We start from the raw sequence: 17,504 nt of genomic DNA on the forward strand, positions 1-17,504 counted from the left end.
TGATTTTTTTTAAACCTGATTTTATTTAGAAGAAACACAGAACCTTTTACCTTTTGGCTTTACACAATGATAAATATGGCAACACTCTATTGTCATCCATTACTTAAATGTTAACACTGTACCAAAGAATTGGAATTCTGCCCCCCATACTTAGGCACAGTGATTATCGCTATCCTTCAATTCTTCAATTTTCCGAAGTACCAAATTCAGTTTAAGGCTTTTTTCACACCTGTGATGAAGAAAGTTTGTGACTAGCCCAGTACAAAACTTGCTTCATTAGAATGGCAACCCAGCTCAGAGAAATATTTTTATGTTCCTACCTTGACTTTCAAAGTTATTTATTTTCTGTATCAAAAAACTCAAAGCATCTTTCATTGATGCAACTTTGGGAGATCAAAACTGTGATTATATAATTGCACCCCTTGACTGAGGCAGAAACCAACAGGAAAATATGTAAAAAACCCCACCAGATTACTGACTTAGTTGACAAAGACCAATGAAATCTCTCAGAACTAAGCACAGCACCTTCTTCAAAATAGAAAAGGGTCTTGTCTAAACAACACCTTGTTAAAAATCTGATTAACTGAGTGGCTTTGTTATATCTAGAGCAGCTTTTCAGAATTCCCTGTCACAAGTGCCAGAAGCCAGTTAATTAGTAAATATTAAGATGCATGAAACAGTGCATGTTCATGTAAAAAGCAGTTAGAAAAGTCTCCTGAGGCACTGGTTTTATACTTTTTACTCAACCATTAACACAGCAATTTCATTTAAAAGGAATTAAATCAACGCACACCTACAGCTTTGGATGCTGGCATTGGTTCCATTGGAAACCTCATCCTGAGAGTTCCCAAAGCTGTGCCAGAGGCACCACTGCAGTCTGCTTTAAAACTTCTCAGGTCAACAGCACTAATAACCAGCTGCTTCCACTGGAAAAGGCAGAGCCAGTGGGACAGACATCTGTCCTTGTGAGCTGCCAGCTCTGCTCAGTGTGTGGCCACAGGTGGTGACCCTCGTGTTACAGGAGAAAGACAAAAGAAACTAAAAAGCTGTAGCAACAGAAGGCATCCACAATTCAAGTCTCATGAAAGTAACTAACAGTCAGCTCTTAGAAGCATGACTCGCTTTACTTCTCTGGTTTGATTCTGGCTGTACCCAGAAGACAACAGGAGGAAGCACATGAGCATTTCTACAAAGTAAGTTAAAGGTTATGATCCTTTTATTGCCATTTTTGAAAACTGCAGTACCTAACTCAATGAGTTATGATACAGACTGATGGTTGGAAACTTCAGTAGCATTTTCACTATTCAAATTCACAGTGCTCTTCAAGCAGAAGTAAGTATTAACACCATGAAATCCACCCATTCTATTGTTTAGGATAACCAATAACTTTAACCACTACAGTACTCCATAAATCATAAGGGGTTTTAGTAAAACTTCCTTTTATAACATGGTTAAGCAAACATTTGTTTCATTGAGTAAAGTGTTACACACAAAAAAGGAAAAAAAAAAACACAACAAAACAACCAGTGTTAGATAATTATACTGCTGTAAATTCCAGAATGCACTGCTGTCAGGAATTCAAAACCAATTATTGCAGCAACCCTTTAAGTACAAATGTGAAAAAAAGCAACAGCTATTAAAAATCATCCACAGCAGCAAAAAGAATTAAGTGAAACTGAGTTACAGACACAAACTTCTGAAACGCTGAAACATTGCTTGTTTTGCTCTAACACTGGAAGATGACTGAAAACTTTGATGAAAATTTTGTCTGGGATGTGAAACTTTACAGATGTATTTATTGGAAGAGGCTTTTACAATGGAAACAATTCTAATTCCATTGTCTATCACCTAATTACATTTCACAGATATTTATTATGCAGCATGAATTATTCCAGACTGAAGTTAGGTAAGACAGCACAAACAATTGGCCACAGCACAAACAACTGGCCACAGCACTCTAGAACATGCTAAGCCATGCTGTTAAACACAGCTACTGAGCAAAGTGGTTTTCTTTCCATTTGTTTTATGAAATAGATCCTAACAAGGAAGAGTAATCTGAGTTATAAAAATGTAGTTAGGCAAGTGGGATATTAAACTTACATTCCTGCTAATGTAAAAAATCAAGCACTGAGCTAAAAACCTTAGAAATCTTTTAAATTCAAAAGGATTTGGAGTAGGCCCACAGATGCCTAAAAGAATATTTGCTGGACATAAATATACTCTATACAAAACCCTCCTGAAAAACAAGGATACTACAAGAAAGAAATTACCTGGAGTGTCTTGTAATGATCTTGATGTGGAAGCACTTTTTCTTGTTTTTCCTTCAAGAAATCCATTTCTAGCACACTATGTTTTTCCAGTAAATATTCCAATTCCTATGAAGTTTGTAAAATAAAACACATGGAATTACAAACATTTGCAAATTGTGAAAATACAGATTCATTCAACCAATCACACTAATTTAATTTCTGATAACTGTAATATCTCCTGTCTTAATTATCATAGAGATAAAGGGTTGTGCAAGAAAAATCTGACTGCAGTCTTTAAACTGAGATGGTATTTTCGAGTGTGCGGCATTTAAAACCCAGCGCATGTACCATGTATAAAGAATGACCTATGTGAAGTGGCCAAGGTGTCCTTAATAACTTCTTCTGAACCCTGAAGAGTTCAGGCAGCTAAACCTCTTGTTACAGGTCCCTTCCAACTGGAGCTATTCTATTCTATTCCAATTATTTTCATATTTTTAATATCTTGCTCTGCCTTTCAGCACTTGAAAAGCAGCATATTAAATGTCAGCAAACGTTTTCACTGAAAAGGCAGGAATCCTATGACATATATGTATGTATGCAATGATCCCTACCTAGATCTCCAAAATGAATAAAATCGGAAAATATTCTGGGATCTTGTAGAGAGCCACCCTGGAAGACTGCCCAACATGAACCAATACAGAGGAAGGAGGATAACATCCCTGACAATAAGCTTCAAATTATTCTCTGTACAAAGAGCTAAAGATTTTTATTTTTCCTTAATGCAGCCATTGCTATTGTAAACGACCTGCTGGCACCCTTTCAGTTGCTCAAGAGCAACTATTTCTCCAAGCCATGCAGGAAGCCAGTATAGAAACAAATGACCTGCCAGGTCACTGCACAGCTATTCAAACAAAGGCACGACTGAGAGGGTCATGAAGAGGACAGAAAGAGCAGGTCTGCTTAGTTCAACCCTGCTTTTGGACAGAAGAGTCAAAACAGTTTGAGAGATTCCACTGGTGAGATAGAAACAGACTGTGGAACACCAATCCAAAGCCTCTCTCTCAAGCTGCCTCCTCTTCCAGCCTGTATTCCTACTTCCCTCCCAATCTTTCCCTCATATACTTAACAAAAACAGCCCATTGCAGACCTCCTCATCCTTGGCTCCTGTTATTCACCCTCATTTTCCTTTCCAACAAACCATTTACTCCTTCCCCAGCAAACCTTGAGGCCTCCCAAGAAACAGTATTAAGAATAACAGAAGTTAAACTCACTCTCCCATGCCTCAGTGACCTTTTGATAACTCAGATGTGTAACTACAGGCACAGCCCTGCTTGGTGCTCCTACTGTATTCAGGTCAGAAGGAATATGAAGAATTTAGCTACTAGAACTCCCACCCCCAAAATAAATCCAAACAAAGCTCATGCTGAGAAAGTTTTGTTTGTTTGTTTGTTTTGTTTTTTGGTTGATTTTTTGTTTGTGTTTTTGTTTGTTTGTTTGTTTTCTCCTTAGCAGTTAGGTTAAAAAAAGTACCTTTTTGCCTGACACTTCATAAAAATTCAACCTAAAACAGACACCAGACATAAAAAACCAGTATTTCCACTACATCGAGTGGTGTGCCCAGTTGTGGCTAGTCTCTGGAGAGCATCCAGAAAAGGACAATAGAGATGGAGTAGGGTTTGGAGCACAAATCTGATGAGAAGAGGCTGAGGGAGCAGTGGAGGCTCAGCCTGGAAAAAGCAGAGGTTCAAGGGGACCTTCTCTCTTGTAGACAGGTGGAGGTCAGGCTCTGCTCCCAGGGAACAAGGGACAGGACAAGAGGGAATGGCCTCCAGCTGTGTCAGGCTGGACATCAGGAGGAATTTCTTCTTGGAAAGGGTGCTCAGGCATTGGAAGGGGCTGCCCAGGGAGGTGGTGGAGTCCCCATCCCTGGAGGTGTCCAAGAAATGCCTGGATGTGGCACTCAGTGCTCTGGGCTGGTGACATGGTGGGGATCACTCACAATTTGAACTTGAAGTCTTTTCCAACCTTAGTGATTCTATGATTCTAAATTTGACCAGTTTATCTGGAATTTGGCTAATTTCCATGAAAAAAAATGAATTTCAAATGAATTTTAAACCTCTTCCAGCTCCACCTATATTTAATTCCTATATACATGCCAAATGTTTTCACTCAAAAAGACTATTCATACCTTTTTGATTTTTAGCTTTTCTTCTTCAGCACTGCTAAGCTTGATTTCGAGGTTTGCAACAGCTTGTTGAAGGCAGCTCTTGGGTTCATTTGTTCTCTTTGTCTCAACATCAGCTAAAGTCTTGTCTTCAATTATATTTGTAGAGGCAACTGGAATATCTGCTTGAGTCTAATTCACAGGAGAAAAGTGGAACTGAATCACCTCTCTCAATGCATCAGGGAAACAAACTCTCCTTGGATTAGTCATTCCATGTTTTCACTCAGTGAACACTGCAAACAGTGGTCACAGAAAGGGAATACAGAGGGTTTGAGCTAAAATAAAGCTCTCATCCTTAGGGTAGACTAACAGAATAAAAGTAATTCAGACATCTCTACAACATTTAGTTACTGCTATCTCAGTAAAGTGTAGAACAGAAAACAGGTGAAACATTGATGATAAGCCCACACTTTCAGACAAGATCACAAATAAATTAGGTGATAACATTTAATAAATTAGGTTTAAAACATTTTGTGGTATAACTGACAAAAAGCTCAAAATAAAAGTCAAAGCTTTATTTTTCCCCTCTTAAAAAATAGAGGGGGCAAACAATTGTTTATTTTGCAGCAAAAGAACTCCAAGGAAAAAGCTGGAAAATTAATTCAGCTGCCACTTTTTCAACAATCTGAAAACCAAGTGCACTTGAGATTTGGGTGGTGAAAATAACACCTCAGGGTCTTCATTAAAGAGAGGTTTGACTGATCTGACCTGATCCACCCCTCCCCTCCCGCCCCCCACCCAGGACCTTTTAATCCAAACATACGCTCAGATAATGCATTGACTTTCCAATAAACATCTCTCAAAGAATTCAAATAAAGTAACAAACAAAACTAGCTGAGATCTTGACTATACATGAATATATAAGATGCAGCAGACAAGACAGACAAGAGAGAAAACTGGTTTGAGCTCTGAATACTCCTGTAAGAGGCAAAGAGAAGCCATATGTGCCAGTTCCATTTCTGAGTACTATTCAAAATTAGAGTCTGGCACCACCAAAATCTGTGAGTATGAAACCTGTAATAGAGAAGGATTTTTTAATATGAAACCTCAGGAGGCTCTGGACATAGAATTACAAAAGAATACAGTTCTCCTAGCATTACCCTATAACGTGTATATTATTTTATTTTAATAAATAGATTTATTAAATCTATTTATTAAAATAAATATTTTAATTTTTTTTAAATTTTCTCCCCACCATTTTCCTTTAGTTTACTATTTAGTGCAAAGTCATCTCCATTTCAAAATAATGTTAAAGAACCTGCTCCCAACCCCTTTCAGCAGGACTTGCTAATAAAGTCTTTTGATTTGCACTATTTCCTGCATTACAGAGAATTTATGGAATGATGGGTCTATCAGTAGCTGAACAGAACAAGATGAGAAAAAAATGAAACACGGACTAGAACTAGAATCTGCACACACACTTAGTCTGAAGTAACAAAGTGTATTTCTTATTTTCTGTAAGATTACTTAACTAAATGACTTTAGAGTTTTAAAAAATACCCTTAAGCCTTAGTGTTCTGGAATAACCCAAGTGCTCTTTCCAGAGAACACAAAAGCTAAAATTGCTGGCCTAGCTCAAACAAGAAAGGTTGAAGGTTATTCACTACTAGCCAAATTTTTAAAAAGGCAGGATCTGTGGTGGCTGAAGAAAATCACTTTTTGATCATCCTGCCAGTAAAAGAAATTTACTTATCAAAACTTTGTCAAAGAGCCAGATGAAGAGCCTTCAACACAGAAAATTACCCCGCTGGCACCAGTCAAAAAAAGAAAACAAACACTCCTCCCTCTCAAGAAAAAAAAACCCCGTAACCTTTGGATTTTTAAATTTCTTTGATATCATTTGCATCTGGGCACATCTCTTCTTCACTTTTTATAGGCTTTCCCCAGAACACTAGCCTGGGAACAAACCCAAAATGGTAATGAATTAATTAATTAATTCACAATTGGTGCCACAGTCTTTCTGGAAGTGTGAACATACAGATGCTCCTCAAAGAAAAAGAGTAAGACTCAGTTAAAGTGAAACCAGTATTTTGTGCATGTTGCTTAAACAGCTCTAAAGAAATGCTTTTAAATTATCAGGAAATGAAAATCTGACATACTCATGAAATTCAGGTTTCACCAGGCGCAGCCTTAGGACTTGATGAGCCTACCTGAAGAGTAAGAAACCAAGGAAGGCTGACAATTAGCCCAAAACACTGATCGGTTCACAGCGAGGCAAGAGCATTTTCCAACTCAAGTATATACTACCCCACATGTTGAAACAAGAAAGTTTACAATGAATTAACATATTCAAATGGGGTCACTGCAACTAATGACAATAAAAAACTCGGAAGGGTGAATCTATTAAAGTCTCATCTGCAGCAGCTCCTGAGATTCTGACAGAATTCTTGCAATCATCTCTAAGCAGAAAGGCTTTTCCCTTCCTTGCTCACCTAGTTATTTAGTTAAAAACTAAACATTTTAACATCCCAAAAAAACCAAAGTTCAGTTCTCAGCAGCACTGCAGCCATAGGGAGAGATTACGATCAAACAACTAGGACTGTGTCAGACCACCAAAAAAACCCAAACCCAACTTTAAAAGTAATGAGAAAAAAATAAAATTAAACAAAATAAAATGCACCGCCCCCCCCCCCCCCCCAAATTAATTTGATTATAATTAAGTAAAGATTACATGTTAATTCTCAAATCATAGAATGGTTTGGGTTGGAAGGTACCTTCAAGATCATCTCATTCCAACACCCTGGCAGGGACAGAACACCTTCCACTAGACCAGGTTGCTAATAGCCCCATTCTTGAAAATCCTAAAAATCTAGTCCCAAAACCACTTGGGAAAACATGTAAGTATGACATATAATTACAGGTGTAACATTTTCAGCTTTAGCAGTAGCCAGTTTTTTTGAGAGAACCTTCTTTGTTGATGTTTCATTCATGCATGCTCAAAACCATCAGCATGCCTTCCACATCTCTAACACAGTTCTCTCTCCTGCAGTTCATACCAAAGCAGTATGGTTTCTCTCAGTTACAGCTTTCCTAAATACTTTTAAAATCATTTTACTTCAAGGCCTGCATCACAGAAATCCAAGTACCTTTTGCCCTTAAAAAGCATTTCAACCTAAATGTGCACAGGAAAGATGAGACGCTCATATTCAACACAATGAGTTCCTGCACTGAAGGCCAAAAATTGTGGGTTTACCTGTACTTCAGGAGCAGCTGGATTTATCACACTCTTGCCTGTTTGAATAGCTGTTGCCAAATTATCACTTGATAAAATGAAGGAGTCAGAAGGAACCAGGCAGGAAGAAGGCACAGAGTGCTCCAGGAGAACATCAGTAGATCTATGGACTTCAGGTACTAGAAACAGAAAACATGCACAATATGAAGAACCACTCAAAATTTTATTCTGTTTCTGGAGTCCATGCTTAGTAAAATCTATCACAAGTCTAGTCATACCAATGTAAGGTTATATACCTCTTATAATCCACTTGCACTGAAGAGTAATTCCACACAAAGTGCCTGCGTTTTTCAGTAGTATCAACTTAAGGACGTTCAAAATGGTAGTCAAAATACATTTAGACTTTTAATTTACAAGATAACAGCTCGCAAAAGGATCACTTTTAACTCTGTCTCTTTTGATTCATACAGCCCTTCAGCTTCAGCATGATCTTTAACCAGTTTCAGTCAGCTGGAAAACTATACTCACAATTTCCTATGTTTTATATTAAAAGTTAAAAAAAAAATCCGTAACTGTCTTAGAATCCACATACAAACAGCTTGCCAAGACATATGATAAAGCAGCTTTATATTTTATAAGAGATAAAAAGACAACAAAGTAAATAACTCTCTAGCTAATAAAACTTAAGTGGAATTAACATTGCACTGAGAGCTCTTCCAGACCAAATTCCAGTTATGCCATAAAAACCCTGAACAGTGGGTCAGCATTACCAACCCAGCATATGAGAACGTCTTGTTTGTAAAAAAGACATAAACTAAACAAACTAAATAAAAAGAAAGAAAAAGAGAAAGTTTTGCCTACATTTTTTATTTAACAGCAAAGTCCTGCAAACTCTGACAAGGTCAGCTCCAGGTGTATCTTTGCAATAGGCAAAAAAACCTCACAGAATGAAAAGAAGAAAGAAAATAGACAATGAGGAAGAAAAGTATCAGTAGGTTAACTGCAATGTTTGTAGCTTTGGACGTGGCCAAAAAAATAGGAAAAAACCAAAAATCGCAGCTCAGCCGAAGACGGAAACTTGGCTGAAAAGCCTAGAGGAGAGCACTTCAGCAAACAAAACAGGTACCAATTTAGGTACACTGCATTTTAATGCAGTTAACTCTTCTCCAGAACTGGAAACGGGACTTTTTTTGGCTTTCTTTGAGGTACCTTAAGATAAAACTCCTCTCCCATTCCAAATGTCTGTTTCCTATAACACTTACCTGCTCTGTTAGTTCAAGTGGCAGTGAAGTGACATAGAAGATGATTTTTTTGTATCTAAACAATCATTGAAGTCTCAGCTTTAAAAAAGCTTATCCTTTAACGCCCCAACTCCCTGTTTTAAATCAATTTCCATCTGATGGAAAAACTGCTAAAATAATGTATGTGCCAGGCAATTTCTGACTGAGCAGGCAAGTGGTTCTCTTACTAAAACTGTAAACTCACATGGAAAAACTGAGCATGATCCTTGTCATGAGAGTGTTCAATCTTTGGTGAGGATTACCATAGCACTGGCATAATTCACATATAAATAATTTATCACAAAAGTTAAAACAGCCACGGAGACTGGGCACATATGAGGAATGTAGACTTGCTGAGATTAGAGCTTTAGGCATTCACATCTTTTGGGGTGTCCAATCCCAGAGATAAAATTTCATTTTTCAGGTAGTAGAGTTTTACATGCAATCTTCTACAATCAGGTGGAGCTTTTAGGAGTTCTAATTATAGTAATGAATGCTTAGCATCTTGAAGGGAAAAAAAAAACCCAACAAAGCAGAAACAAAATCCTCACTCCTTAAGTTGTAAAAATGAAAACTAGGAAATGAAGAGCAACAACTGGTGAGCACTTCTGAACACTGTGGTTTAAAATTTTCAGCTAAACACATGACCTTGCAGAAGACAAGAAAAGGTGGCAACTCTCCAAGGTATCATTCAAACATCTTTTTTTTACAAAACCTTCTCTTCACTTTTCAGCAATGCTAAAGATTCATAAATTAGACATTCCTAGAATTACATGTGCTATGTCTGTAATTCAAGCTCTCTTAATTCATTCCTCTTGTGTATATAGTGGTGAAATTGCACTTTAGCTCAGCTCAAAATTTGCTTATAAAGAGAACCCCTAAACCGCTCCTGCTCACCACGCCTTAGTTACCATAATGGAACAGTTTCACAACCCCTGAAACAAAAATTTGCCTCTGTTGGAACTACCTGACCTGACTCCAACAGGCTAAGTCTGATAGCCCTGATGAATTTCCAAATAAATTTATTGTTCACTGATCAAAGCCGCAGCACTATAGAGAAAAGAAGCGCGCACTCAATTATAGTCATACAGTCCATATCAAAAGTCATAGGCCCAAAAGGGCTGAAATAAGATGCAGATGTAAGTTATTTCCAGAATTGTACCTAAAAAGTATCTAATAATTTCTGAAGCCCTGGCTTCCCAATATTAAGAATATTCTGTCATTTTTATGTGACAACTGCCAGAACCATGCAGTTTGTTAACAGAAGCAGAGATCAGGGACAGCCTGCAATCTTGCTAATGCAAGGAAAATTCTGTGTCTTTATGCTGGTAATGAAGCTCAAACAATTATTAAAATTCCACGGGGGGTCAGAAATTCTGAAAACAAAACCAAGTGGATGAACATGAACTGTTAAGTAAACATTCAGTTGAATCTTATCCTTCATGCTGAGTTTCAGAATGAAGACATCAAATATACCACATGGGCAATATTGACTAATTGGATATTACTTATATCTAGCAATTAAGAAGTAATATGTCAGCAGAGCTCTGAGCAAAAGACCATATAATAATTATTTGACATATTTTTGTAGAATGTTGCAATTGTAAGCACAGTTCCCCTACATGTAGGCTTCAACTGCTAAAAGTAAAAAACCCAAGAAACAAAATTAAATTTCCTTCTTCGACTCCCCTTGTCTTGATATTACAATTCAATGACACTTTCAATTATACTGTATACACTGAACTCCATCTCTGAACATTTTCAGTTTAAAATAACATTCAGGTAGAAAGATTGAGTTTAAAACTGGTTTTGTGTCCACAGTGGTAAAACCCACTCTGATGCACTCTCAAGGTGATTTCTGATAACTCACAGCACAAAGCTCTTCCCCACATTTTATTCTTCCAAAGCCAAAGTACTCTAGAAGAAAGCTAATTACATCTACTATCTTAACATTTTTAATCTACAGCCACATGGCCCATACTATCAAAAAGATAGTAAGAAACTCAAGTGTTGTCATATTGTGTGAGCTTTTGTGAGATGTTTACAGCTCTGACTGAATTTTTCCACAGCTTCCTGATGTAATCATCTTGTTTTCCTACATTCTTTTCTGATGATAGTTAACTGATGGACTTCTAGCCTGGCTAGTGGGATGGAGAGATGGCAGCCTTGTTCTCCAATCCCTGGTTGTTCTTCAAAAGTTATAAAAGCGAGGTCTTCGTAAACAATAAAGTCTTTTTTTCTTCAGCCTTCATTTGTGGAGTCAAATTTTTGAGTATTTACTTGTGTCAACTAGCGACACTCAAGACCAATTTAAAGGGCAAAACTGCATTGAAATCACCATTGAGGTCTTAGAAACAATTTCTGAATTCTGCCTGCACACTGTGCCACAGGCTTCAGTGTTTTGTTTTATAACTTCCAAACATCAGATATGTAGGAAATTCACAAGATGAGTAACTCCTCCTCTGGAACGTTCATCAAATCTTGAATGTATACAACGGTTATCACCCCCCGAATTTATCAAAATCACCTCAACAGCACCATAACGTTTGAATTTTTCAGCAAGCCTTACTGGGAAATTTCTAGGGTAAGACAAGAACATCTTATCTATATTGATAATGTTGGGCAGACAATTCAGTTATTTCTGTTACTAAAAACATTGATCTACAAGTCAATTCCCAAGAAGCACTTGACCAATAATATTAAAACCTTGCCTATTGCAATAAACGAATTCATTCACAGCTATATTTGCATGAAAAAGTCACTTAAAAAACTTACAGTAGCAAAATATCCAGAATATAGGAGTTTTCTTTTAATTTTGAAATGCTTAAAATATCTTGGTATGACTAAACCTAGGACTTCTGTGTAATTTAAAATCATACAAAAAACTTCAGTGTTATGTATAAATAATTTGAATTCTACACACCTCAAAGGATTTTAATTGGACTTCACTAACAGACACTACACAGCTATATTGGATTTAATTTATTAAACACATTAAGACATGCTATTGAATTTAAGCAGTAATTTTAATTATCACTCAAAATGACAAGATGAAAAATAAAGTTATTTGGAAAAATAACATTTCCTTAGTATTTGTTTTCCTCTGTTTCAATGACAAATAAAACTAATCATTCTGTAATAGAGGAAAGCCAGAAATAAATAAATATAAACATTTTAAGAACATGATTTACAGAGAGCTCATGTTGAGAAAAATCCTTGCCTTATTTTACATAATTTATTCTGCATAACAACAAAACGTGAGTTGCTGCTTATTTTTTTTCCCCGATGCCACAAAAGTGCTGTTTCATGTTTCTTGTGAAAAGAGTGAAATCTAGACCACAACAAAATCAGTAACACCTCAAAAATCTTTGAGTTCTACTGATACTATACATTTATCGATAAACTTTTATCAATTTCGTAAAATCCAGACAGGCACCAGGCACTTGTATAAATTAATAAAATAGTTCCCTAATGTTTATGCTTCTGCTTGAGATAAAGAATATGTAATATATTTTTAAACTATATAAATGGCTCAAGTAAAAAAGGTCATTCTCATCCCTCCCCTCTTCCCCAAAGCAAGTAAAAGACTTCACCACAATCCTATTTTTAACTTTATTTTTTTTGTTTTACCACAATTTGCAACAGATCTTCCACACTCAAAAGTAAAGAATACCCTTTGAATGAAGAAGTTCCATTCCTTATCTACTGTACAAACTGAATTTCTCATACATTCCTCAACAAAGTTTAACTTCGAGAAGTGCAGCTTCCCAAAATAATTGCTCAGGAACATTGTTATGCTCAAGTTTTGACTGCTGGCTACCTTTTATTCTGCATTATATTACTGGGTATACACCCATCTAAGCACTAATTTTTACAGTGAATACATAAGGACAGGAATATAACATTAAGATTTTTTATAGTGATTCTGTCAATACCTGTAGGAAATGCTGCCCAAGCAATAGCAGGAGATGTGGTCTGCTTTTCACCATTTCCAAATTCATAACTCTCTGCTGCCTGGAAAGAAGAGGAAATTGTTTTACAAAACGTCCATAAAATAGTTGAAAATAGTTAAATTTCAAAGCAAAGCTATCCAAACAGCATACCTCAAATCCTCCAAAGTCATCATCATCCATCTTTCAGCAGGCACTAGAACACAAAAGAAATCTTGATTTTACAACATTTTCATAACCTCATCCCCCACTCACTCAGAAATGAGCATTCAGTCCTTCTCTCCAGTCTCATCTCCACAGCCTATGTGAAGTAATTTGTAAGTCCTAAAACAGATCAAGGGTCCTAAGCAAGAACTTTTTCACACAGTTGGCGAGACCAAGAACTTCATGATCTCACTTAAGAAGCACTTTTTTATTGATCGAGTTGAAACAAAAAATTGGGTATTTCAAAACAGAATTTGCATAACTTCAGGGGAAAATCTAAGCACTGCTCATCAACATAGTCCAACATCTTTTGAAAGCAAAAATGCAGGAAAAGCTTTCACACAGAGGAAAATAGGAAGATGTTACCTAAAGGTTGTATCTAAAGATTTCAGGTATAGCAAACAGGTCCCCAGTACTTCAACAAATGGTACTACAATCATCAAATAATCCAGTCTGGAGATATATATATATATATATATATATATATTAATAAATACATAAATATAGCCAGGAAATAGGATTTCTGACCACCAGATTCCAAACTGAAGGGTTATCTTCACTCATAAGGAAAACAATCTATCTTAATGCAGTCATAATCTACCACGAATCTTGTATAATTTTTTGTTTATGATTTAAAGCATAAAAAATATTTTCCATTGTTAAGTTGCTTTTCCAAATCAGCACTGTGATTAAATTGAAAAAGATTTCCTGCTTTTCCCAGCTCTTCTTAGCTGTCTGGCAACATCAGAACAAACTGCAGCTTGGGACAAGACTGCGGTGAATTTCTGGAAATTTTTCTGCTACCACAGAGGTCCGTCCCTAGGTTTCACGGAGGGGCTGATTAAGATTTTACAAACTGATCAGCATTTTTGACTTGTAGCCCTGAATTCTGTGGCATTTGGATATATTTATAGTTAAATTACAGTTCCTTTCAAAAAAAAGCAGGCTACGTTACTCAGCTAATGAAAGTAATTCAAGATATACAAAGCTGTTGAAAGAAAGGTATTATGTATGAACAACGTGTATATATCTATAATTCTGATATGTAAATGAAGGATGATCAAAAAAACCTTTACGGTCTTTACAGGATGTTAAAATGTTTATAAAGCTAATTGACTTCAGTTAAAACAGTCTATAGGCTGGATAATCTATTACTGCAGAAAAGATGGAAAGTGACTCTTTACAAGAGAGTAGGTTTAGATTGGATGTTAGGAAGAAATTGTTCCCTGTGAGGGTGCTGAGGCCCTGGCACAGGCTGCCCAGAGAAGCTGTGGCTGCCCCATCCCTGCAAGTGTCTGAGGCCAGGTTGGATGGGCCTCTGAGAACCCTGGGATAGTGGAAAGTGTCCCTGCCCATGGGACTGGATGATCTTTAAGGTCCCTTCCAACCCAAAACATTCTGTGATCCAAGGATAAATGATCGCTATCACAGTGCAAGTAGAAATATTTGATTAAACTGAATATTTTTCAATAGTCCCATGTAGGATAAGAACTAAGTATCTTTTTAGGGACCACGAGGAGTTTTGTTTGCTTTGTGCTGGTTGGGTTTTGTGCTGGTTCATCTTCCAAGAGAGAAAGAAGGTAGTTGGGTAATTTCCCCATCAGTGTTAAGGTCAATTGGTCAAAACTTCATGCACTCCATCAACATTCAGAGCTTTAATACATGGCTCAAGAATACAGCATGTGTGCACAAATGATGGATGGAGATCATGTGGACAGCACAGGACTGCAGATGGAGACAGTCCAAACTGAGAATGTCACTGTATTTATGCCACATTCTGGGAAAAACCACCCAAACCAGACTGGTGATTGACACAAATCACTGCAGAGCACAGTGTTCATGTAGCAGGCACAGCACACAGCTGGAGAAAGTGAGCCTTTAGAAACACAAATGTATTTTATCTACACGCTCTGCATCACATCAATAAGTCTTACAAGCTCTACACAAAGTTCTTTCAAAGCAGATTTTCTCCACAAAGTGCAAGAGATGTTACTCCCATCATCTCAGAACTGGTATGTCTCAACCAGGGAAAGTACATTCAGCACTGTATTTTAAAAATATAAACTGGAACAAGTTCAGAGGAGTTCAACAGGAATTAAAGCAATTTTGGAAAGGAATGCTAAATGGAGAGGCTCTTAAAAAAATAAAAGGCAAACAAAAATATGAAAAATCATGTTCTAAGAAGTGATTTAACTACTTTGATTTCTCTTCAAATACAACACTGACCTGAGGCAGTAAAGACAGAAGGCCCTGTAAGGAAAACATGTGAGGATTTCCATTTCTCCTTCAAGAACATTTATAAGAAACTATGCATAAATAAAATGGAACTTTTGATAGAGAAAAAGAATGTAGGGCAGAAGAAAAACTGGAAAGCAACCTGTTATTGAATCCATCATCTTTTTATTGCATTTCATATACAGTTTTTTAAGTCTGGTAACAATCCCAAGACTATTCTGACCTAAGATTACCTTTACCCCACAAATTTTAAACACAGAAATTTTGTGGCTCTGAGAGAGTGACTTATTTATGAATTATTCCATGTATCACTCCAACGGAATAAAAGATAAACAAGCTCCAAGCAAGTCTCTAGAGTACCAATGGTGTTTTCAGACACAGCTGTTAATCCTCCAATTTCCAATTCTTCAGAGACCTCACAGGAATTCCGGGTGAAGTGATTCTCCCCTAGGTGAGAGAATTCTAGCTCTGTTTGCTCTTTGGGTGTGTATAATATATATTCATACAAATACATGCACCGCTGTTTCAAAATGAAATCCTGATCCATTTCTATGCTTGCTTTGCTGTGGACAAAAAAAATTCTAAAAATACCACAAACTGGGAAACTCAGTGTGTGTCAAAAAAATGCAGGCAGCAGATTAGGATAGAAAGCCTGGAATAAATCCTGAGGGATGCTGATAGAAGGCACTTCAAAAATTCAAAGGCTCAGGTTCAAAGAGTGTTCATGCAAGAGTTCTTATTAGGAGATGTCTTTCCGAAAATACTATCTGTTCTTGCATAGAAAGGGTGCCTTCTGTAGGGAAAAGAGCCATTCCAACATTATAGGAACTGTTTAGAAAAAGGAGACATTCACAGTCCTCAGAGTACATGTGCATTTACCTCTAAAAATGTAATAATAATTTACTATGATTTTAACTGAGAACAATGCTGAAAATATGACCAAATACATAATTTCTCAATTCTATCCCTTATTCTCACATTGGAAATGCATTTCTGGTACAAATAAATAACAGAAGTAGCCTAACACCTCTCTCCTTAGAACTGTAAAAAATCTGGGAGCAAGTTCTTTTAATAAACCATCTATTCCAAAATGGGGAATCAAACATTTTCTTTTCTCACAGAATAGGAACATTATTTGTGGATCGGAATAGGAAAGAATACATTAAGTGCTGACAATCTTCTGGATTTGAAAAGTAACAGAAAAAGACAAAACAACCCACACAGTCTTACCATGACTAAATGTGGTCTCTTGAAATATGCCCGATACTGAAATTAAGTAACTGTAAAATTGGGCAACAAGAAGTCAACCTCAAAATTACAGAGACACAGAAATTATGGTTGGAAAAGACACAGTAGGTCATCCAGCCCAGGTCATTTCCAAAACACTACAGTCCTCAGACAGTCATGTCCTAAAAGGCTTGAGCAGCTCTCCAGTTACACGCTGTGAAAAGAAGGAAACTTTCCATGGACAACGAATACGCAAGCCACTGAATTTTGAGTAGGTTTTATCAACAAGTTTGGATCCACCAAATGGAATAAATAACTTCTTCCAAAATTCAGACCATCAGGTCGTCCAACTCAACCTCAAAGCAGGGTCAACACTGTATTTCAGATGAGGTTGCCCAAGACTTCCTCCTGCATGGCTGGTAAGGCTGCATGACGAATTTACTCAGAATGATGTGTGTACCTGAGAAGCTCACAAGCTTTCCTGTGCCAAATACAGTCAACAAAGCCTGGCCAGTAGCTTAAAACAGGTCAGGAGAACTTTGTGAAATGTGCTTACCTAACAGACACACCAAAAGCATGTTTCTGTACACAGGAAGAGCAAGAGCCATTCCCAAGAAATAAGGCAGAAAAATGTAAGCTGGGGAAAAAAAGTCCCTCTTCTCCATTCCAACAATTAGGCGGAGAAATAATGTTGTAATCCTACCAGAAATACTTGTGTTCTTTTTATCCAAAAGGCAAAAGTGGTGGAAAGACCAAAAGGTGAATTAGGAAGAATTCCTCCTTCACATCCACCTCTGGTTAGTGAGAATTCAAATTAATCAAGTCCTAATCCATTGCTTGGTAATCTAAATTTGTCTAGGTAATAGAGAACTGATTCTGCCAGGTACAATCAAGTGACTTCTGTATAACCTGCCCTGTAAGTTTGAGGTGGAATTTCATAGATTTAAACAGAATACGTAACAG

At 36.9% G+C, this 17,504-nt stretch overlaps 1 protein-coding gene across 4 annotated transcripts in view; it reads right to left on the minus strand.

The window, feature by feature from the left end:
- Window positions 1-17,504, minus strand: part of CCDC91 (coiled-coil domain containing 91) — a 114,563-nt gene that overhangs the window by 81,720 nt on the left and 15,339 nt on the right. For all 4 annotated transcript variants that reach the window (XR_009207801.1, XM_040063198.2, XM_058420411.1 and 1 more), the window contains exons 2-6: window positions 13,029-13,071; window positions 12,861-12,939; window positions 7,667-7,824; window positions 4,438-4,605; window positions 2,271-2,375 (exon numbers count right to left, since the gene is read on the minus strand). Coding sequence is in view for 3 of the 4 variants with exons in the window: in XM_040063198.2 (XP_039919132.1) it covers window positions 2,271-2,375; window positions 4,438-4,605; window positions 7,667-7,824; window positions 12,861-12,939; window positions 13,029-13,058 (540 nt within the window). In the remaining variant the exon portion in view is untranslated. The remainder of the gene's footprint in view (window positions 1-2,270; window positions 2,376-4,437; window positions 4,606-7,666; window positions 7,825-12,860; window positions 12,940-13,028; window positions 13,072-17,504) is intronic.

Source organism: Hirundo rustica, chromosome 4 (genome assembly GCF_015227805.2).
Source record: "Hirundo rustica isolate bHirRus1 chromosome 4, bHirRus1.pri.v3, whole genome shotgun sequence".
Classification (NCBI taxonomy): domain Eukaryota; kingdom Metazoa; phylum Chordata; class Aves; order Passeriformes; family Hirundinidae; genus Hirundo; species Hirundo rustica.